Source organism: Manis pentadactyla, chromosome 11 (assembly GCF_030020395.1).
Source record: "Manis pentadactyla isolate mManPen7 chromosome 11, mManPen7.hap1, whole genome shotgun sequence".
Classification (NCBI taxonomy): domain Eukaryota; kingdom Metazoa; phylum Chordata; class Mammalia; order Pholidota; family Manidae; genus Manis; species Manis pentadactyla.
In genome coordinates, this window is record NC_080029.1 from 103196429 (window position 1) to 103221958 (window position 25530).

General features: G+C 36.0%; 1 protein-coding gene across 1 annotated transcript in view; it reads left to right on the top strand.

Moving 5' to 3' along the window:
• Positions 1–25530, top strand: part of UNC13C (unc-13 homolog C) — a 591739-nt gene that overhangs the window by 453048 nt on the left and 113161 nt on the right. The window contains exon 19 of the mRNA XM_057488818.1: positions 7222–7348. Coding sequence (XP_057344801.1) covers positions 7222–7348 — 127 coding nt within the window. The remainder of the gene's footprint in view (positions 1–7221; positions 7349–25530) is intronic.

Here is a 25530-nt window from a genome sequence, read left to right on the forward strand (position 1 = left end):
GTTTCTTTTTCATACCCTTGCTCTATGACTTGTCGATTAATGCCAGTAGTTTCTTGGATGTTTATATTTTACCATTTTATTCCAGCCTATCAGCCATCTCTGTTTTGGAACACTCTTTCCCATCTGGTCCTATGACTTTCCTCATAAATATCTATCTGTGGTTTCCCATCTCCAGATTATGTGTTCAGCCTTCATGCTGCTTCCTGACTGTGTAAGGTCTATGACAAAGATAAGTCATCAGCATTCTTCCAAGTCATACCATGAAATAGTATGTTCTTTCTTCATTTTGGGTGCTATGGAAGAGTAGTTCCACATTCTGGCTTGGCTGCAAAATGCTGCACAGATGTAGGAGTTGGTATCAAAAATGAATATTACTTAGGAAATGTTGGTAATCTACTGTTTAACTTTGGCAAAGAAAAGTTTCAAATAAAAAGATGATCAGACTGTACAACTCATTTGTGAACAGATATTTTATACAGAAATAGAAGTTCAAATTTTAGGTGATACTGAAAGGGATTTGGGAGGTTTTGATTGACTGGGAAGACTCAGTCTTACTCTAAACTCATGGGTCTGCGCTTGTGGGTTGTAGATCTACACCAGAATTCTAAACAGATACATCAGAGAGTGTGTCTGTGAAGTATGCCTGACCCCAGTCAGTCCGTGCTTGGAGTCATCCTGGGATCCTACTAAGAGACTGGTTGTAATTGTGAGTAGGGCTGCTAGCTACTCTTCTCAAGGCTGAAAGGCTGCTCTACTTCTGGCACCAGTTTCAGAGGTCATAAAGTAAAGCAATATTTTATTAATTTTGCTTGGCTTTTCCCCCCCAATTGTTTGCTAAGGCTTAGTTATCAGAAAAGTGTCATGGAAGAAACTTCAATATTTTCTTTCCTACACTACTAATATTATTTGTTCCTTCATAGTCATTGTTTCTTAAGAAAGTTGATTATGATAATTTACTGTTGTGGCTAATCTTTTCACTTGTTTGCTGATTTTCTTCTCAAAAAGCTTCACATTGGTCCAAACTACTTTTGTTAACATGTTATGTAAGGTCATTTATTTTTTCATTTTTATCTTATTACTCTACAGTTGATACCTTAATACCAAAGCTTACTTTGACAGCCAGAATTTTAGGTGAGTCTCACCCTAAAGATGTGCTAGTATTTCAAGACCTTTATAGAGCCACTTTAAAACATGAAATTATAACTATTACTGTCTTTTCTTTTTACTTCTAATTACACGGCTTACCATTCTCAGTGTATTAAAGTCCATAATACCCATCTATATATTGTTAATATATAGTTATCTTTAATAGATGTTTATATGTGTATTCATCTATACAAGTCTGATACATATTTATTTTTAGAACCAGAGAATTTGAATGATAAGGTTTTAGGTTTGCAAGCACACAATATCTCAGAAAATATCATGTGTATTGTTCCCCTAATAATGACTTTTTACTTGCTTTTCCTTTTAGACCTTCTATATTACCACCTCATAGAGATAGAGCAGTCTGTCAAATATTGAAAGGGATGGTTAAGATAGTCCTACAAAACTGTACACTATGCTACCTATTTTTTGTACAGTTTTCTTTTGGCACAAGAATGGGTTGAATGTATACCACCCCATTCTGTAAACCAATGCATAATTGTACAATTTTGCATTATACATAAAACTCCATGCATAAACACTGACTTTCAGAAGATAATATATTCTTTTCAAGTAAATGCTCATAAACACCAACTAAAGGAAAATAAGCATATTCTTCTAAATTGTCAAGGCTTTTCCTTGTACAATGTTAATGAAACATTCTTTTCCTGGTAGTAAAATATTCATATTTCTCATTGAAATTCCAAGACTAAATTTCATACAAAATTATTATACTGCAGTTTGGAAAACTAATTAAATGTTCCATTTTATAAATGTAATGAGCTAGTTAAATCTTTGTTGCCAAAATTAAAAATGTAGGAGGATTGGTGGCTAAATAAATTCTAAGAGTCATTCACATCATATGAGATGAATGCAATTTTGTCAACATGGTCTACCACTAAGAAGAAGATAATTTTGGTAGAATGGAAGATAATTTGAAGCATATTCTTGAATTTGATATTATAATCTCTTACATTGATATTTGGTAGGTGATAGTTAGGATGTGGTTGTAGTTAATTTGAAATATTTCCTTTTAATATATAATTATACATTATGGGAGGAATATATGAAGGTGAGAAAAATGGGCATATGAATTTTGTAGCCATTAACTGGTAGTAATAACTATTCAGATATAGCTGAACACCTGCACGTATGAAACAAGGCTGACAGGAAGATAAAAAGTGATATTAATCAATCTAAAAAGCCTATATATTTTAGAGGATTATTCCTCTCTCAGAGCCTTTATACTATTTTTCTTAACATGAACTTAAACTTGATTAACTGATTTCCTATGTGATGGTGGATTAATTCACAGTGGGATCTACTGGAAGTACTTACAACTAATATAGTTTCACAAAGCAGAGACAGCCTGAATGTGTGTGTGTGTGTGTGTGTGTGTGTGTGTGTGTGTGTGTGTGTGTGTGTGTGAAACAGGAAATTAGCATACTTCAAAAGTTAATTAGTAAGTGGGTCTCATCTTTGAAACCTTTTCTGGTGCAACAGAATATAGCTCCATGTAGCCTAACTACATAACAAACAATTTAACAGAGTACAGTTTATTTATTTCTTACTTGCACAAGTCAAAAGTAGGTATTTCTAATTGAGTAACTCTCCTCTGAGAAGTGTCTCAAGGACCCAGGCTTCTATCCCCTGGTGGCTCTGTGATCCTCTAGAGCCTTGAAATCCTCCACTGGATCTTCTGCATCTGACCAGCAAATAAGGAAAAAGAGGGAGGATTTCACAAGATAGTTTTAGGGGAAGAATGGAAATGACATACATTACTGTGTTCCCAAATTCAATCATAGACCACATCTACTACAAGGAAGTTTGGGAAAGGTGGTCTGGTTGTATGCTTGGTAGGAAAAGGACATAGTTTGGTAATCAATTAGTTAAACCCACCACAAGTACTGCGGTTCATGATAATGACAAATCTGCTGAAAAAAGTTTATATTGAATATTTGCTACTTAAGGACAAACATCATAGATGGGCCTTATTATAAAGGATACACTTTCTGTTTTTGTTTGCATTTTCCTCAAGACCAAACCTAGATTACCAACAAACTCAGAAAACTTCAAACCTCTTGCTATATCAGCCAAAGTATATAATGCATGTAAAGATGTCAATTGCTCTTTTGTTGAATCGGCAGAATGTGAAAACAGATGGTACTGGTCTCCTGTTTCTGTCCACAGAGAGCAGTAAGTATTGGTTGATCATGCATGAGACATATGCAACATAAAGGGATGGAAACTAAATCCTGTGAGTATGAATGTAGTTCTGTAAGGAGGAAACTATTAGCAATTCTCCTGTATTCTTTTTTCAGCAAGTAGGCTGGGAAAACCCTGATAGTTTGAGTTATCATATCAGGTATATTAGGAACCCAAACAGATGATCCCTAGACTAGAGCAAAACCATATTTCATCTCTTAAAAAGATTGTTGTATCCTTCCTGTCTCTTTTCCCATGTTGATCCACATGGAGAGACCTGGGAAGTGGTGAAGAAGGGAAAGTGGCCTGGCTAATTTGTAGCTATAAAAAATTAGATGTAAAGAAGTTTTTTCTGTCCTGGAGCTATGGGAACAGCAGCAGTAAGGGGAACGCAAGAATGTAAGGAGTTTGCAGAGTCCAGGAGAACAAGGTTGGAGGAATCTTTAAGTTTTGAGCCAAGTGCCCAAATAGGGAGGAAGGAAAGACTTCTGAGTGATAGAGAAGTGAAATCTAAAGGGGTTAAGCAAATAAACTAAAGGCTGGGACACTGCCCACAGCTAGCTTTTAGCACCTTTAAAGTCTAGAGATGACTTCATTGTAAGGGCCAGAGTTGGGTGAAACTTTTCTTTTTATGGCACAATATAAATTTAAGGTTCATCCAAGCTCATTACTAAACCATGTAAAAACATGAGAAAAGAGAAGGAAAATGCCCAAGGTTTTAATTAGACAAGTACAACTTCACAGAAGAAGTGCATACATGTGGAGTAAATAGAATTTCCAGAATCTCCTGCCTGGCCCTAGTCCATTTACACATAAATAGATATTTACCTCTGTAGCCTCCAGCAGCCTCCAGGACCAGGGGTGGAGAGAGGACAGCCATTCTCTCCTCCTCTCCATTCCTGATGCATAATTGGTCTGGCATCTGCCAATCACCAAGGACTCGCCACTGGAGTTCCTCCTGGAAGGGGCAGGCAGAAAGTAGAGAACATGCTGAGGGGGCAGATTGTGAGCAGTGGTGGAAGAGAAAGACTGGCCAGGCCTAGCTAGAAAATTTAAGCAAGCTCTGAGTAATGAAAAGCCTGTCCCCCAACGTACTCTTTCCCTTGACTTATTTGGGTTTCACCAGATTCATATGGGGCTGGGAACACCCTTCCCCCTGGCACTACAATATGTTAAATAATATTCCTTATAAATAAGAAGTTTTGTATAATAAGTGGCCTCTGACCCAAGTTCCTCCTTGTGCATTGAACTACTAACAGCAGATCATTTCTCTACTTAAAAAAGCACAAAGTTGTGCTAAGTTTATCTCTCAGGGATCACATCCTTCTATACATATCAAATCATGGCACACTTGCCATATTGTATTAAATGCACTGTTACATGTCACCCTTCCTCCCTGAGCATGCACGCAGGGCCTTCATCATTACACTCCCAGCGTCTCCCATATGACGTGGCACAAGATACACACCCAATAAATCTTGGTATGAGATGGAACTGGGTCACCCTTCCCTTGGGGATTCTATTACCGTACCAACATTCTTGGAAGAGGCCGTACATGGAGTCCAGCTCACCACTAACACTGCAAAAGCAACAGCACATATGGAAGCCCACACACCATTCGCATAAGATTCAGACTTACTAATCAAGCTAATAAAATAGAAAATAAAATGTGTTCGACCTTCCCCATAAGCAAATAAATGTATTTCCATAATTTCAATATGCATATTTGGGTATTTTGTTCTGGGTAGCAAATAAAGATATGAATGGAGTTAATATATTTTTCTTTCCAAAAATGGATGCTTTCACCTTGATTTTAGCAAAATTACTAACTATGCAGTTAAAATATTTCAAATATTTTGTGTTCTATTTACATCTACTAAATGGTACAGTCTTTCTCTGGTTACATGATGTCTGTTCTCTTTAATTCTTTCCTATTTAAAAATTTTTAGGCACACCTTATCTTTGAACTTTTCTGTTTCTTTTCAGCCTTGTTTTCTTTTCTGAGGTCCCCTTACATTTTTTTCTCTCCAATCAGTTTACACACATTCTTACTATAAAAGGATTAAAAAAATGAAATGTTATTGTATTTAAAATGGACATGATTGAATATATATCTTATAAAAAGTCATTTCAAGTAAACTACAAATATAAAAATTAAAATTTTTAGTTATTTCTGTTTGTACTTTCAAATATACTTCATACATAGTTTTCAGAAAGTTATTTCCTTCTGAAATATTTTAAAATATTTAATTTAGGACATTTTAATGACAAAATACAAACTATTTGTTTATATACATTTTTATGTAAATCATTTGAATAAAGCTAAAATTTAATGAATTAAGTCACATATATATAAATTTCAAAAATTAAACTATTGACAACTCTAGCATTCAATAGCCATCTGGTTGCCAAAAAATCAGTATCAGGCTTCATGTATATGACATCAAGAAGTACATATACAAACTTGGAGAATAATATGAATGTTTTGTATGCTCCATTGATTCATGAGTGCCTTTTGAATTCACAGATCTGAACCAAAGAAAATGGGTGCTTGTTAATACTTGAAAATAATATCAAAGAATGTCATTATGCAATAATCTATTGCAGACATGTTTGCCAGACAAAGCACCTGGTGCATTCATTAGTTTGCTCTCTTACCTAAATGCTTTTATGGATGAAATTCCTTCCCATATCCAAAGCAGTTATCTTTTCCTGTGTATATATGTTTCCTCTGTCCCTTCTTCTCTCTCTTTGTCTCTGTTCTACAGATTGTCTTGAATTAGTCATTGTTTAGATAACTGGAAAATGTTCATTTTGGAGTTATGTCCCCTCCTGAGTTTTTCACTGAGATTTAAGTCCCTCTATTTTCAGTCTTTGGAATGCAGGGATGTCCTCAATTTGTTTGTAACAGTATAATTGCTTCAATTAGTATTTTCAGCCTGGAATACAAAGTATAAAATGTTTCTAAAATCCCTTAGCATGAAGGAGATTCATAGAGCTCAACCAGAACTTCTCTGAGGTGCTTCAACCTGAGTAGAGTTAGGGATGTTTTGGATCTGGTTGTACCTGTACATGTAGCCAGAGTTGGCCAAAATATTAATATTGGGGGCAAGGGTTGGGGGTGAGGCAGAGATAAACATGTTCAGTAATGTTATTAGTCTCTGTTCCCTAGTACTGTATGCGCAGATGGAAATAACAGCTTTAAGCTATACTTTTTGAGCAAGCAAGGAAAAAAAAAAGTCACATGTTAGGAAAGCCTGCTAAAGAAATGTCAGAAAAGCCACAGGGTACAAAATAATTTTAGCTCAACTTAAAAGGTGAAGAAGGAATCATTTGGCTTAAAAGTTAGGTGTATTTCCTCTCTTTTTTAACTATCTTAATTCTTTAAGTGTTAAATATCCAGGCCAGAAATGTGATCTACTCATGCATGTTTCCAGTATTAATCAGTTATTAATTATTAACCCAGTATTAATCTCTTGGTTTGAATCATGTTTTATCCACACAGAGTTTTCATTTTTTTCTGGCACCTGTGTCATGCTAGAAATAGTCAAAATATGAAAGCTTGCAGATAAATAGAAAAATGTTGGAATGTTATCACTCTTTAAGCATGTCAGATTACTCACCTTTATCAGAAAGGCCTTTAGAACATTCAAGTTGTTGTTCATTACTGCTTGACCTATTCTACATAGAACCTATAGTGATTTTTGTATTATGTAAAATTCCAGGTCTGTCGTTAGTAATTCACTTTGTCTTTATCTCAAATACACTGTTGTCTTCCTTTTTGAAATACTACTAATAAAAGTAGATTGGAACATAACAGCATAGTTGGCAAACAAAACTTTATTAAATGTTTGGTTTTATCTGTTATAGAACATGAGAAGCAACGGTTATGCAAGAGCACCGATTATATGAATTTGCATTTCAAAGTGAAATGGTTTTATAATGAATATGTGCGGGAACTTCCTGCCTTCAAGGATGCAGTTCCTGAATACTCCTTGTAAGTAGTGATTTTCACTCCTAAGTTTGTCCTCAATTCATACTCCTGTAAAATTACACCTAAATTATACAGCCCTAAAATCTCTTCACATAGTCTTCATTTGAATGTAGACATCTCTATTGTAAAATTAACATTAAATGATTTTCATGTCTTTGGGAGCCATCTTTAATTGAACCATGTTGCATTTTTCAGTATGCTTTATTTGGCTATTCAGCTCAGAAAGAAATACATGATAGGATATGACTCACATCATGGTATTATTTCCTGTTAAAGTGCTTGAACTCATATTTTCTTGGGAAAATAGGGTGCTTAAATATTGATATATCAGATTTTCCCTTCAATTCAAACTGAAAAATGTCTTGGAAATTCATATTTCTAAAATAGAAGCCATTATTAAGTAGGTAATATTTCTGTAAATATGTCTATCAAATACATTTGTAATCATATAATAAAATTTGCAATACTTTGCATTTGATATTTGTCAGAATTCTATTTTATTCTATTTGTGAGGGATCTTCTATATGTTAGGTACTATGCCAAGTGCTATAGGACAATAGTAAATAAGATAAAAATCTAACTCTGGAAGGAGCTTATTTCTCAAGGAGATATTGATAAATACACAAATCATGATAAAGCAAGGCCAAAATAAAATAAGTACCACTTCAAAGAGTGCAAGCAAAGGGAAACATTGTCCCTATTTGGGGGAAACTACATAATATTTATGGACGGGGTTGCATTTGTTATAGACTTTGAATGTTTGGTCAAGTTATGGCAATAAAAGGAAGAAAAAGTTTCCTTTAAGAAGGAAAGTAACAAGCATACATTATGGAGATAGATATGGGCCCATGGGAAAGAGTGCCATTCCAGTGAATAGTGCCATTTATAAAATGAGTAGAATATAATATAGGAAAAGTATTTTCAAATTAAATCATTATAAAGAAATGCTGTGAAGCTTGTACCACATTCATTAGGCATTGTGGGGGTTGGAAAAGGCAGAGAATGAGGGATAGGGAAGACATTTAGTAAGTAATGAGTAAGGTAATGATGAGATTAGAACAACCCTTTAAAATAACTTCTCTCACAGAAATTTGTCAGGTAGAATAGGACATGGGACAAGTTAAAAGGCTATACAAATAGAAGAATGATTGAAGTAAGAATATAACGAATGAAGATGTGTGGAAGAGAAGTTTTGAATGTAGAATTCACAGAATTTGTCAATTGAAAACAAAGGATGAAAGAGGGAAGAGTTAAAAATGAGCATGTGTGTCTAGTAGTTGGTAGTATCAATGACATGGAATAAGAAATTGAAAAAAGATGCTATTTGCCAGAGACTTCTGCTTCTGGGTCTGTCTAGACTACCCTAACATCAGACTAATATGCCCACTGAAGATCAAATATAAAGGCTGAGCAAAATTAAACAGCATTAGTAATCAAGGCAACCAGGAATTGAGAAGCCATATTTCCTGAGAAAAGAGAAATGTATTAACGTGAACCCTGTATTTGCTGCTGTTTCTCTACCATCTGCACTATCCCCATGCATTTTCTAATTTGCAAGCAGGTAATGATGGCTAGAGAACAGTAGCCCAGGGATGGGCTGGAGAAACAAATATTAGTGTTCAGGGATATGGAGGCTGCTTGGTATTGTGGAACCAAGATCCTAGAGAAAGGAGAACTACAGAGAAACAGGTGCAACACCCTGCATACAGTTTCTCCTTGAGGTATTTTTTTAATTTCTAATCTGCCCATGTGTGGAGAGTGAGGCAGAAATATATAAGGCAGGCACTAAGAGATTAAAAACTAAGTAGAGATTTCTGTAGTCTCACAATGCTGGGGAGACAAAAATTAGAGGTCAAGTCTTCCGAAGTAAGAAGGAGCACAATAAATACTCCAGGCTTTCAGGTGAGAACCCCCAAAGGGCTCTGCCATAGTAATAAAGGCAAACTGAAAATAGTCTAGCCTAAAATCCAGCCTTGTCGAGGGTCATGGTGATCTCCCTGCATTCTGTCTACAAGGAGAAATTTAGATCCTCTCTAAAGGAAATGATCAACCAAAGGTTCCACAGTTTTCCATAGACAGTATAATAGTCAAGAAAAAATTTAAAGACTACCAGGCAATAGGACCAAATGACTAGAATCCAAGAGAAAAACAGATATTTGACTTTTCAGTTATGGACTTTGATGTATACTTCAAAATGTAGAATCTGAACTGAAAAATGGAATATGTAAGAAGAACACAATAATGAAATTAGGACTATAGACTTCTGGCAAAAAAGATAGCAGAGTAGGAATGCAAAGCAGAAACCTCCCACATACACACCTAGGAAGCAACTACAGCAAAACAACTAACCTGAAAATGACCTGAAGACTGCGGAACAGCCCATCTACACCTGGTGAAGAAGAGAAGACCACACAGAGAAGGGTAAAGTGGCAGAGTTGTGATCAACCAGGACCCAAACCCCTATCCTAGCCTATAGGGCAGGGAGAGAGGAATGGAGTAGGGTAGGGATAAGTGCACAGGAACTCTGTACACCTGCACTGGAGATCTGTCCTGGGGACACAAGTTCATATTGCACTGGACTTTGGTGATTAATAGGGCTGGACACCAGAGAGAGTTGGCGCACTCCAGGAGGTTGAGACACCTGCCACTTGTGGAGAACAGGCATGCTCCAGCAGTCCCACTGAGATCCAGCACAGAGGCCTCAGTTTGAAAGATCTGCTAGCAGAGGAAACGGTGCCAGAATGGTGCGGGTTGGAAGGAGCTCTCTCCACAGGAAAAAGGGCAAGTGGACAATGTTTCCCAAGCCCTCACTCAGCCCAACTGGTTGGGAGCTATTGGGAGCCACAATGCTCCATTCCCTCACTGGCTGCTAAGCCCAAAGACACTTCTCTGTGCACCCGCCCATCTTCCAAGTCTGCTCCACCCAGCAGCAGTCAGACTTTGCTGCCTGCCAGGCAGAGGGAGGTTTTTCCAGCTTTCCTGGGCCTCTGTTAGCCTATCTAGGGAGATGCATGCAAGAGAAAGCTCCAAATACTCCTTCTTCCTCACTGGAAGCCCTGCCTTATGCCATGCTCTGTTGCACAACCACCCCACAGACCCTGTCTGCCCATGACTACTGCCACCACTGTAGGGCATACAGGGAAGTCCAGCCCACAATGATCCCAGCAGAAGTGTTGTGGCATGGCTCTCTAAGGGCTTCTGTTGACAGAGATCAGCCACTGCCATCATACAGGCAGAAAGGTAGCCTGCTGCACAGTCCAACAACAGCAACTGTGGTTCCAGGCACAGGTGAGCAAAGAGTCATGAGCTTCTGGGCACCACAGGATGCCTTCTTTATAAAGCCATTTACTTTCTAGATCAGGAGGCATAGCAGATATCTCTAATAAAAAGAAAGAAACACAGACAAAATAAGGAGGGAGAGGAATGTTTTAAACAAAACAACAGATAAGGTACCAGAAAGAGAGCTAAGTGAAATGGAGATCACCAATCTTGAAAAAGATTTCAAAATAACGTAAATAATGCTCACTGATCTGCAGAAACCTATTGACAACCTCAGACAGGACCTCAACAAAGAGACAGAATATTTGAATAGAGCCACTCAGACCTGAAGAATACAGTAACTGAAATGAAAAATACAATGGAGGGAATGAATAATAAATTTCTGCAAGTAAAGGAGACAATGAGATGGAAATTAGAGAACAGGAAAACAATGAGGCTGAGGAACAGAGAGAAAAAGAATTTCTAGAAACAAAAGGATGCTAAGAGAGCTGTGTGACAACTCCAAATGAAAATGTTTGTATAAAAGGGGTACCAGAAGGGGAAGAGAGAGACACAGGAATATAAAGTCTCTTAGAAGAAACAATTGCTGAAAAACTTTCCCAATCTGGGGAAGGAAATAGACACTTGGGTCATGGTAGCACAGAGAATACCTAACAAAAGGAACACCAAGACATATATATAGTAATTAAAATGGCAAAGATTAAGGATAAAGAGAGGATGTAAAAAGCATCTAGAGAGAGGCAAAAAATTACTTATGAGGGCAAGCCCATAAGGTAATCAGCAGGTTTCTCAGCAGAAACTTAACAGGCCAGAAGAGAGTGGTATGAAATATTTAATGTACTGAAGCAGGACCTTCAACCAAGAATCCTCTACCCAGCAAGGTTATCATTCAAAATTGAAGGAGAGATTAAAAGTTTCCTACTTAAACAAATGTTAAAAAAATTCACCAATATTAATCTGGCTTTATCAAATATGTTAAAAGGACTTCTGTAGATGGGAATGTTCTTAAGCCTAAACATTTTTCATCAGTGAAAATAAACTCATAGTAAATAAAGATCAATTATTAACTAAGCAAGTATGGAGTTTGAAAAATGGGGGAAAAAATAAAAGTAGTAAAATCAACTATATGCAAAATCAATGAGGAATATACAAATAAAATGCAGATTATGATATATAATACATAAAATGAGGAAGAATAAGATAAAAGAAGTTCTTTTAGACTGTGTTTGAACTAGAGAAACCAAATATAAACTGTTATAGTTTAGGAAACTATCTATGATCCTTATGATAACCACAAATCTAAAGACTGTAATAGATACACACAAACTTTAGAAGAAGAAATCCAATCACAAAACTAAAGAAAACCATCAAAAAACAAGAAAAGCGTATAAGAGAGGAACTATAAAAACAACCAGAAAACAATTAATAAAATGGCAATAAATACATACCTATCAATAACTACCCTAAATGTAAAAGCACTGAATGCTTCAATCAAAAGACACAGGGTGGCAGAATAGATAAAGAAACAAGACCCAGCTACGTGCTGCCTACAAGAGACTTATTTCAGACCTAAGTCATACATAGACTGAAAGTGAAGTGATGGAAAAAGGGATGAAAATAATAAGGAGGAAAAAAAAGAGTAGCAGTATTTGTATCAGACAAAATAGATTTCAAAACAAAGAAAGTAACAAGACAAAGGACATTACATCATGATAAAGAGATCAGTCCAATAACAGGATATAACCATTATAAATATCAATGCACCCAACATAAGAGCACCTAAATACATAAAATAAATACTAACAGAACTAAAGGGATAGACTGCAACTCAATCATATTAGGGGATTTAACACACCATTTATATTAATGTACAGATCATCCAGACAAAAAGTAAATAAGAAACAGAGGCACCAAACAACACACTGGATCAGATGGGCTTAACATATATTACAGAACGTTCTACCCCAAATCAGCAGAATATACATTTTCCTCAAGTGCACATGGAATGTTCTCCAAAATGGATAACATACTAGGACACTAAAAGAGCTTCAATAAATTCAAAAAGATTGAAATTCTATCAAGCATCTTTTCAGATGACAAGGCTATGAACATAGAAACAAATTATGTGAAGAAAACAAAATAACCCAGAAACATGATGGCTAAAGAACATGCTTCTAAATAATCAATGGAACAATGAAAAGATCAATGAAGAAATTAAGCAATACATGGAGACAAATGAAAACAAAAGTACAACAGTTCAAAATATGTGGGACACTGCAAAAGTGGTTCTAAGAGGGAAATACATAGCAGCACAGGCCTACCTCTAGAAACAAGAACAGTTCCAAATAAACAGTCTAAAATCACAACTAAAGAAACTAGGAAAAGAAGAACAAATGAAACCCAAAGTTAGTAAAAGGAGGGACTTAGTAAAGATCAGAGCAGAAAAAAATAAAACAGTAGAAAAAAAATCAATAAAACCAAGAGCTGTTTCTTTGAGAAGATAGAAAAAATAAATAAACCTCCAGCTACTTATCAGGGAAAAAAGAGAGGACATGTATAAAATCAGAAATTAAAAATAAGTTGTAACTGATACCAAAGAAATACAAAGAGTTAGAGAATTCTGTGAAAGATGGTATGCCAATTAATTGGACAACACAGAAGAAATGGACAAATTCCTAGTAAAGTACAGCTTTGAAGACTGACTAAGGAAGAAACAGAAAATCTGAAGAGATCAATTAGCAGTAACAAAATTGAATTTGTGATTAAAAAAACTCCCAACAAACAAAAGTCCAGTACCAAATGGCTACAAAACTGAAATCCACCAAAAAGAGGAGCTAACTCATTCTTCTTAAAGTATTCCCAGAAGTAGGAAAGGAGTGAATACTTACAAACTCATTCTATGAGACCAACATCACTCCAATACCAAAACCGGACAAAGACACTACCAAAAAAAAGTTCTAGACCAATATCCCTGATGAACACAGATGCAAAACCTCTCAACAAAATGTGAGCAAATCAAATTTAAAAATGCATCAAAAGGATTATCCATCATGACCAAGTGGGAATTTATTCCAGGGATGCAAGGATGGTACAATATTTGTAAGTCAATCAATGTGATATGCCACATTAACAAAAAGAAGGATAAAAACCACATGATCATCTCAATAGATGCTGAAAAAGCATTTGACAAATTTCGACATGCATTCATGATAAAAAAACTCTCAAAAAATTAGGCATAGAAGGAGCTTATCTCAACATAATAAAAGCCACATATGACAAACCCACAGTTAAAATCATATTTAATGGCAAAAAGCTGAAAGCTTTTCCTCTAATGTTAGTAACAAGACAAGGATGTTCACTTTCACCACTTTTACTCAATATAGTGTAGAAATCCTGGCTATGGCAATCATATAAGAAAAATAGATAAAAGGCATCCAGTAAGGAAGAAGTAAACCTGTCACTCTCTGCACATGACATGATACTCTAGGTAGAAAACCCAAAAGACTCTAAAAACCATTAAAACTAATAACTGGATTCAGCAATGTTGCAGGATACAAAATTAATACAGATAAATATGTTGTGTTCCTCTATACTAACCACAAACCAATAGAAGTAATTGGGCAAACATTTCTATTTATAATTATATCAAAAGATTAAAATACCTAAGAATAAACCTAACCTAGGAGATGAAAGACCTGTACTCTGAAAACTATGACACTCATGAAAAACATTAATGAAGACACAACAAATAAAGGGAAATCTATCTCATGCTATTGTCAAAATAGCCATCCTGCCCAAAGCAATTTACAGATTCAGTGCAGTTCCTATTAAAATACCAGTGGCATTTTTCAATGAACTAGAGAAAATAATCCTAAAATTCATATGGAACCATCAAAGACCCCAAACAGCCAAAGGAATTCTGAGAAAAAAGAACAAATCTGGGGGGATTACACTCTCTGACTTCAAGCTATACTACAAAGCTATAGTAATTAAAACAGTATGGTACTGGCACAAGAACAGACCCATAGATAAATGGAACAGAATAGAAAGTCCAGATATAAAACACACATATATGGTCAACTAATATATGATAAATGAGCCATGAATATACAATGGAGAAACAACAGTCTCTTCAATAATTGGTTTTGGGAAAACTGGATAGCTACAAGCAAGAGAATGAAATTGGATTACTGTTAAACTCCATATACAAAAGTATACACAAAATGAATTAAAGACCTTAATGTAAGACATGAAATCATAAAACTCTTAGAAGAAAACCTAGGCAAAATCTCATGAATATAAACATGAGCATTTTTTCTAGACACATCTCCTCAGGAAAGGGAAACAAATAAAAAAATGAACAAGTGGGTCTACCTCAAACTAAAAAGCTTCTGTACAAAAAAGAATACCATCAACAGAACAAAAAGGCAGCCTACAGTATGGAAGAATATATTTATAAACAATTTATCTGATAAGAGGTTAACATCCAAAATGTATAAAGAATTGTTATGCCTCAATACCAAAAATAAAATAAAATAACCAGATTAAGAAATGGGAGGAGGACCTGAAAAGACATTTTTCCAAAGAAAAAACACAAATGATCAACAGACATATGAAAAGATGCTCCACATTGCTAATCATCAGGGAAATGTTAATCAAGCTATAGTGAAATATCACCTCACACCAGTTAGAATGGTCACTATCTAAAAGACAAGAAATAACTAGTGTTAGCAATGATGTGAAGAAAAGGGTACTCTCTTACACTGTTGGTTGGAATGTAAATTGGTTGCAGCCACTGTGGAAAGCAGTATGGAGGTTCCTCAAAAACTAAAAAAAGAAATATCATAGGACCCAGTAATTCCACTTCTAGGAATTTACCTAAAGAAAACAAAATCTCTGATTTGAAAAGATGTATGCAACCCTGTGTTTATTGCCAAATTACTTACAATAGCCCAGGTATGGAAGTGACCAAAATGTCCCTCAATATATGAGTGAATAAAGAAGATGTGGTACATACACACAATGTAATATTATTCACCCATAAAAAAGAATGATATCCTGCCATTTACAATAACATGGATGGACCTAGAAGTGTTAATGTCAAATGTCATGAGTTCAGGGGAGACAGAAAAATACCATGTGATTTCACTTATTAGTGGAATATAAAACAAAACAAAATGAACAAAATAGCAGTAGACTCACAGACACTGAGAAGTGAGTGGTGGTTACCATGAGGAAGAGGTTAGAATGGGTGAATGGGGAGTATGTGGGTGATAGAGGGGAACAAAAATTCTCAATCATAATGTAAGTTGGTCACAGGGACAGGAATGCAGTGTAGATAATACAGCCAGTGATCCTTTAACATCTTTCTATGTTGACAGATAGTAACTGCACTGGTTGGGGTGCGAATTTAATAATGAGGGTAACTGGTGAACCACTGTGTTGCATACTTGAAACTCATGTAAGACTTCATATCAACTATACTTCAAAAAAATGTAATAGAAAAAAAGAGAAGTATAAATTTAAAAAAATAAATTAGGACTGTAATAGATGGACTTAATAGCAGATTATATATAGCAGAAGAGAGGTCAAAAATAACTGGAAGATAAGTTTGGAGAAAATATCTATATAAAAACATAGAAACAAAAAGTGCAAGATATAGAAAAAAATAGAACAGATATGTGGGATAAATTGTGAAGATCCAGTGTACAAAGAATTGAATGCCAGAAATGGAGAAAGAAGAAAGAATAGTACCAGAGCAATGTTTGGAAAGATACTGGGTGTGGATTTTGCAAATCTGATGAAAACCATGAAGCCACACTTCAAAAATTTCTATAAATCCTAAGCAGGATAAGTTCAAGGGAACTCCCTGTAGGTAAATCATAGGAAACTGCTTAAAAGCAAAAAGAAGAAAATCTTTAAATGTATTGGGGTCAAGGAAGCAAAGACAATTCACCTTTAGAGGAGCAATGTATAATACTGATGGTTGATTATTCAATAGGAGTGATTGAAACCAGAATACAGTGCAAGGATATATTTTAAGTGCTGACAGAAAATAACTAACAACTTAGAATTCTACAAGTGTCAAGAACATCTCTCAAAAATAAAGACACAACTGAGAAGCTAAAATAACTCATTTCCAGCAGAATCTCACCAATAACATGTGCTATAATAGACATTCCTCAGACAGAAAATGACTCAAGGTAAAAATGCAGTAATGTAGTAAAGAATAAAAAATCATTAGAAAATTTAAAGAGTACATTTAAAATATTTTAGTTATTTTAAAAATAATTTCAATAGAATAAAATATACAGAGATTTGAAATGCAAGATAGCATGAGCATGAAAAGGTAGAAGAGTGATGAATGGAGTTAATATGTTATAAGATCCTTGAGTTGTTTAGAAAGTGTAAAATCTCTCTAATATGTCATGGATGTGTGTTACAATATATAATGGAACCTCTTAAGGTGTAATATGGCACTGTGCATCAATAAGATAATGAGGGGGAGGAGAGTAAAAAAACAAAACAAAACAAAAGTAAAACCTTAAAGGCAAGAAAGGAGAATGAAAAGAATAAAGATCAGGCAGAAAATTTAGGGGAAAGCAAGATGATAGAAAATAATAATTGAAAGAAAACTTATGTAGCTACACTAATATTAGACAAAATAGACTTTAAGATAAATATTTTCAGAGAAATAGTTCATGGTGATTAAATGAACAATTCAGGAAGAAGTTATGTCAGTCCTAAATTTCTATTTATCATAACTTAGCAAAATATATAAAGCAAAAATTGTGAGCTATAAAGGGGAAATTTTAAAAAAAGTATACTTAGAGATTATAGTCTCAGCTACTGATTGAAGAATCAAACAAAAAAAGTCAATAATAACAATGAAGTTTCAACAACATGAATGACACACACTTAGAGATATTTATCCATCTATATTTATGTCTATCTGCTCACCCAGAGGTTCCATAATGTTTCATAGACATTGTTTACACACACACATATACAAGATGTCTACAATTTATAACCAACAATGACAACATACACAATGGTATCAGATGCACATGGTATATTTACCAAAATATGCTATCTGCTGGACCATAAAACAAGTCTAGTGAATTTTAAAAGATTGAAACATATATTGTTTGTTCTTGGATCACTGTGGAATTAAGCCAGAAATCAGCTTCAAAAACATAATTAGAACATCACCAGAGAGGGAAATTAAGCAGAACACTCTAAACAATTCAGTAGTCAAAAATAAATTACAGTGTAAATTGCAAAGCTTTTTGGATTAAGGGCTAACAAAACATGGCATATTGAAACTTGTAAATTGCAGCTAAAACAGGAAATAGAGAAAATTTTACAGCTCTAACTCTATACAGAGAAGGAAAATGGGTATACACATCAATAAATATCAGAAGAAATGTTTAAAAAGCAAATTAAGCCAAAAGTTTAAGAAAGAAAATAATCAGTATGACCTGGAAGAAAAATAAAATAGAAAATTTTAAATAGGAGAAACTACAAAACCAACAGTTGGTTTTATAAAAGAATAAAATAAAAAAAACCTTAAAGAGGGGCGGAGCCAAGGTGGTGGTGTGAGTAGGACAGTGGGAATCTCCACCCAAAAACATATATATTTTTGAAAATACAACAAATACAACTATCCCTAAAAGAGAGACCAGAAGACACAGGATAACAACCAGACTACATCCACACCTGTGAGAACACAGTGCCTGCTGAAACGGGTAAGATACAAGCCGCAGCCTAGCGGACCCGAGAGACCCGAGGTCCCTCACCCCAGCTCCCTGCAGGAGGAGAGGAGTCAGAGCGGGGAGGGAGGGGGAGCCCAGGACTGCTAAACACCCAGCCCTAGCCATCCGCACCAGAGTGCAGACACAGTGCGTGCGTGGGGTGCTGGAAACTAGGGAAGCAGGACAGTAAGACCTGTGAGGGGGTCCCGAAGCCGGCGCACCTGTGACAAAGAAAAGCAAGGGCTTTTTGAAAGTCTTAAAGGGACAGGGACCCCACAGTTGAACCGAAGCATCCCGGGTCACAGTCTAGCAGCTGGAAATTCCAGGGAACTCCGGGCACACTAACCCCCTGGGAAATAGCTCTGAGACCCCTCATGGAGGTAAACAGCCAAACAGCCCCCCATCCATTACCCCTCTGGGGTCCCGCCATAGCAGAGCACCGGCCAGAGGCTGGCCACGCCCACAGCAAGGGAGCTTTTTCCATACCGGCCCGGCAAGATACAGAGACCCAGTCTACACGCAATTGCCCAACACAAGCCACTAGGGGACGCAGTTGTCCCAGTAAAGAAAGGCCAGGAGCAAGTGGAAAGTCTTGGCTCTCCCAGCTGACAGACAAGTCAATAGCTCACCATTGCACCTATCAACATGAAAAGGCAAAAAAAATTGATCCAGACAAGACTAACCCAGACATCTTCAACATCTTCTATATCTTCCCCTGAGAAGGAACCTGGGGAGATAGATTTAACCAATCTTCCTGAAAAAGAATTCAAAACAAAAGTCATAACCATGCTGATGGACATGCAGAGAAATATGCAAGAACTAAGGAGGGAGAATACAGAAATAAAACAATTTCTGGAAGGACTTCAAAGCAGAATGGATGAGATGCAAGAGACCATTCATGGACTAGAAAACAGAGAACAGGAATGCAGAAGAGAAGATGATGCAGAGAGAGATAAAAGGATCTCCAGGAATGAAAGAATATTAAGAGAACTGTGTGACCAATTGAAATGGAACAAGATCCACATTATAGGGGTACCAGAAGAAGACGAGAGAGAAAAACGGATAGAAAGTGTCTTTGACGAAATAATTGCTGAAAACTTCCCCAAACTAGGGGAGGAAATGGCCTCTCAGACCACAGAGGTACACAGAACACCCATGACAAGGGATCCAAGGAGGGCAACACCAAGACAAATAATAATTAAAATGGCAAAGATCAAAGACGAGGACAGAGTATTAAAGGCAGCCAGAGAGAAAAAAAAGGTCACCTACAAAGGAAAACCCATCAGGCTATCATCAGACTTCTCAATAGAAACCCTACAGGCCAGAAGAGAATGGCATGATATACTTAATGCAATGAAACAGAGGGGCCTCAAACCAAGAATACTGTATCCAGCACGATTATCATTTAAATATGAAGGAGGGATTAAACAATTCCCAGACAAGCAAAAGTTAAGGGAATTTGCCTCCCACAAACCACCTCTACAGGGCATCTTACAGGGACTGCTCTAGATGGGAGCACTCCTAAAAAGAACACAGAACAAAACACCCAACATATGAAGAATGGAGGAGGAGGAATAAGAAGGGAGATAAATAAAGAATCATCAGACTGTGTTTATAATAGCTCAATAAGCGAGTTAAGTTAGACAGTAAGATAGTAAAGAAGCAAACCTTGAAACTTTGGTAACCACAAACTTAAAGCCTGCAATGGCAATAAGTACAGACCTTTCAATAATCACCCTAAATGTAAATGGTCTGAAAGCACCAATCAAAAGACACAGAGTAATACAATGGATAAAAAGCAAGACCCATCCGTATGCTGCTTACAAGAGACTCAACCTCAAACCCAAGGACATGCACAGACTTAAAGTCAAGGGATGGAAAGAGATATTTCATGCAAACAACAGAGAGAAAAAAGCAGATGTTGCAATACTAGTATCAGACAAAATAGACTTCAAAATAAAGAAAGTAACAAAAGATAAAGAAGGACATTACATAATGATAAAGGACTCAGTCCAACAAGAGGATATAACCATTATAAATATATATGCACCCAATACAGGAGCACCAACATATGTGAAACAAATACTAACTGAATTAAAGGAGAAAATAGAATTCAATGCATTCATTCTGGGAGACTTCAACACACCACTCACTCCAAAGGACAGATCCACCAGATAGAAAATAAGTAAGGACACAGAGGCACTGAACAAAACACTAGAACAGATGGACCTAATAGACATCTATAGAACTCTACACCCAAAAGCAACAGGATACACATTCTTCTCAAGTGCACATGGAACATTCTCCAGAATAGACCACATACTAGGCCACAAAAAGAGCCTCAGTAAATTCCAAAAGATTGAAATCCTACCAACCAACTTTTCAGACCACAGAGGCATAAAACTAGAAATAAATTGTACAAAGAAAGCAAAAAGGCTCACAAACACATGGAGGCTTAACAACATGCCCCTAAATAATCAATGAATCAATGACCAAATGCCAAATTAAAATGGAGATCCAGCAATATATGGAAACAAATCACAACAACAACACTAAGCCCCAGCTACTGTGGGATACAGCAAAAGCACTCTTAAGAGGAAAGTATATAGCAATCCAAGCATATTTAAAAAAGGAAGAACAATCCCAAATGAATGGTCCAATGTCACAATTATCGAAATTGGAAAAAGAAGAACAAATGAGGCTTAAGGTCAGCAGAAGGAGGGACATAATAAAGATCAGAGAAGAAATAAAGAAAATTGAGAAGAATAAAACTATAGCAAAAATCAATGAAAATAAGAGCTGGTTCTTCGAGAAAATAAACAAAATAGATAAGCCTCTAGCCAGACTTATTAAGAGGAAAAGAGAGTCAACACAAATCAACAGAATCAGAAACGAGAAAGGAAAAATCACAATGGACCCCACAGAAATATAAAGAATTATTAGAGAGTACTATGAAAACATATATGCTAACAAGCTGGGAAAACTAGGAGAAATGGACAACTTCCTAGAAAAATATAACCTTCCAAGACTGACCCAGAAAGAAACAGAAAATCTAAACAGACCAATTACCAGCAACGATATTGAAGCAGTAATCAAAAACTACCAAAGAACAAAACCCCCGGGCGAGATGGATTTACCTCGGAATTTTATCAGACATACAGAGAAGACATAATAAACATTCGCCTTAAAGTTTTCCAAAAATAGAAGAGGAGGGAATACTCACAAACTCATTCTATGAAGCCACCATCACCCTGATACCAAAACCAGGCAAAGACACCACCAAAAAAGAAAACTACAGACCAATATCCCTGATGAACATAGATGCAAAAATACTCAACAAAATATTAGCACACTGAATTCAAAACTACATCGAAAGGATCATACACCACGACCAAGTGGAATTCATCCCAGGGATGCAAGGATTTTACAACATTAGATAATCCATCAACATCATCCACCACATCAACAAAAAGAAAGACAAAAACCACATGATCATCTCCATAGATGCTGAAAAAGCATTCGACAATATTCAACATCCATTCATGATAAAAACTCTCAACAAAATGGGTACAGAGGGCAAGTACCTGAACATAATAAAGGCCATATATGATAAACCCACAGCCAACATCATACTGAACAGCGAGAAGCTGAAAGTTTTTCCTCTGTGATGAGGAACAAGACAGGGATGTCCACTCTCCCCACTGTTATTCAACATTGTACTAGAGGTCCTAGCCACGGCAATTAGACAAAACAAAGAAATACAAGGAATCCAGATTGGTAAAGAAGAAGTTAAACTGTCACTCTTTGCAGATGACATGATATTGTACATAAAAAACCCTAAAGACTCCACTCTGAAACTACTAGAGCTAATATCGAATTCAGCAAAGTTGCAGGTTACAAAATTAACACACAGAAATCTGTGGCTTTCCTATACACTAACAATAAATGAATAGAAAGAGAAATCAGGAAGACAATTCCATTCACAATTGCATCAAAAAAATAAAATACCTAGGAATAAACCTAACCAAGGGAGTGAAAGACCTATACCCTGAAAACTATAAGACACTCTTAAGAGAAATTAAAGAGGACACTAACAAATGGAACCTCATCCCATGCTCGTGGCTAGGAAGAATTAATATCGTCAAAATGGCCATCCTGCCCAAAGCAATATACAGATTCGACGCAATCCCTATGAAATTACCAACAGCATTCTTCAATGAACTGGTACAAGTAGTTCAAAAATTCATGTGGAAACACCAAAGACCCCGAATAGCTAAAGCAATCCTGAGAAGGAAGAATAAAGTGGGGGAGATCTCACTCCCCAACTTCAAGCTCTACTACAAAACCACAGTAATCAAGACAATTTGGTACTGGCACAAGAACAGAGCCACAGACCAGTGGAACAGAATACAGACTCCAGACATTAACCCAAACGTATATGGTCAACAAATATTCAATAAAGGGGCCATGGACATACAATGGGGAAATGACAGTCTCTTCAACAGATGGTGCTGGCAAAACTGGACAGCTACATGTAAGAGAATGAAACTGGATCACTGTCTAACCCCATACACAAAAGTAAATTCGAAATGGATCAACGACTTGAATGTAAGTCATGAAACCATAAAACTCTTAGAAAATAACATAGGCAAAAATCTCTTATACATAAACATGAGTGACCTCTTCTTGAACATATCTCCCCGGGAAAGGGAAACAAAAGCAAAAATGAACAAATGGGACTACATCAAGCTGAAAGCTTCTGTACAGCAAAGGACACCATCAATAGAACAAAAAGGTATCCTACAGTATGGGAGAATATATTCGTAAATGACAGATCCGAATGTCGAATGCTTTTTCAGCATCTATGGAGATGATCATGTGGTTTTTGTCTTTCTTTTTGTTTATGGTAAAGGGTTGACATCCAAAATATATAAAGTGCTCACGCACCTCAACAAACAAAAAGCAAAGAATCCAATTTTAAAAAGGGCAGAGGAGCTGAGCAGACAGTTCTCCAAAGAAGAAATTCAGATGGCCAACAGACACATGAAAAGATGCTCCACATCGCTAGTTATCAGAGAAATGCAAATTAAAACCACAATGAGATATCACCTCACACCAGTAAGGATGGCCACCATCCAAAAGACAAACAACAACAAATGTTGGCGAGGTTGTGGAGAAAGGGGAACCCTCCTACACTGCTGGTGGGAATATAAATTAGTTCAACCATTGTGGAAAGCAGTATGGAGGTTCCTCAAAATGCTCAAAATAGAAATACCATTTGACCCAGGAATTCCACTTCTAGGAATTTACCCCAAGATTGCAGCAGCCCAGTTTGAAAAAGACAGATGGACCCCTATGTTTATCACTGCACTATTTACAGTAGCCAAGATATGGAGGCAACCTAAATGTCCATCAGTAGATGAATGGATAAAGAAGATGTGGTACATATACACAATGGAATATTACTCAGCTCTAAGAAAAAAACAGATCCTACCATTTGCAACAACATGGATGGAGCTAGAGGGTATTATGCTCAGTGAAATAAGCCAGGTGGAGAAAGACAAGTACCAAATGATTTCCCTCATATGTGGAGTATAAGATCAAAAGAAAACTGAAGGAACTAAACAGCAGCAGAAGCACAGAACCCAAGAATGGACTAACAGTTACCAAAGGTAAAGGGACTGGGGAGGACGGGTGGGAAGGGAGGGATAAGGGTGGGAAAAAAGAAAGGGGGCATTACGATTAGCATGTATAGTGTGGGGGGGTCCCGGGGAGGGCAGTGCAACACAGAGAAGACAAGTAGTGATTTTACAGCATCTTACTATGTTGATGGACAGTGACTGTGAACGGGTATGTTGGGGGGACTTGGTGAAGGGGGGAGCCTAGTAAACATAATGTCCTTCATGTAATTGTAGATTAATGATACCAAAATAAAAATAAATAAATAAATAAATAAAAACCTTAAGGAGGCCAATGGGAAAATAAAGGATGTCACAAATTATTCTCAGAAAAGGATATCATTAAAGATCCTACAAAGAAAAAATTATAAGAAGTATGAATGCCAATACACTTATAAGTTAGACAAAATATTTTAGTTTATTATATATGTTTAAATAAATATATAACTTATTAAGCTGAAATAAGAAAAAAGTTAAAATCTGAATAGGCCCATAACTATTTTAAAATTTGAATCCTTGATTAAAAATCATGTCACAACTGAACTCCAGGCTAAGACGGCTCCAAATGGCATTCTTAGAATGGTTTAAGGAAGAATATCACCAGTATTTCACAAAATGTTCCAGAGAAGGAAGGAATACTTCTCAAATTATTTTTTGAGGTCAGCATATCCTCACTACTCAAACCTGTTGAGAACATGGCAAATAAGAATAATTACAGGCCAATTTCTCTCTGAACATAGTTTAAAAAAATAAACTCAAATGAAATATTAGCCAGTAGAATGCAGTGGTTTATAAAAAGATTGATATAACATGACTAAGGGGAATTTATTCCTGGAATATGAGATTAGTTAAACATTTTGAAAGCAATGAATGCAATTCACCACACTTAAAGAATGAAGGAAAAAAACCCTACAATAATTACACTACAGACAGAACAATAATTTGATAAGATATAACATCAATTTATTATAAAAAATCTCCCAGCAGTCAATAGGAGGGAATTATCTTAATCTAATAAATGACACTGCCTTACAAAAAAAAACCTATACAAACATGCTTATGGATAAAATTTGGAAAGTTTCCCCCAAGATCAATAATGAGACTAATAGTTGATAACATTACTTTTACTTAGCAGTGTCCTAGAAGTCCTAGGCAGTACAATAAGACAAGAAAGGGATAGAAAAATACAATGATTGTAAAAGCACATAATGATATTGTCAGTATTTATATAGGACATAATTTTGCATCTAGAAAATCTGAGAGAAACTGTAGGAAAATTAATAGAAGTTAAAAAGTGAGTGTAGTGAGTCTATGAAAAAGTTCATTGAACTTCTATATAATAGCCACAAACAATTAGAAAATTATATAGAAATAATACCATCTAAATGGCATTAAAACCATGAGAAAAATATGAGATGAAAGATGTACAGCCCTCTATCCAGGCAACTATAAAATATTACTGAGGGAAATCTAA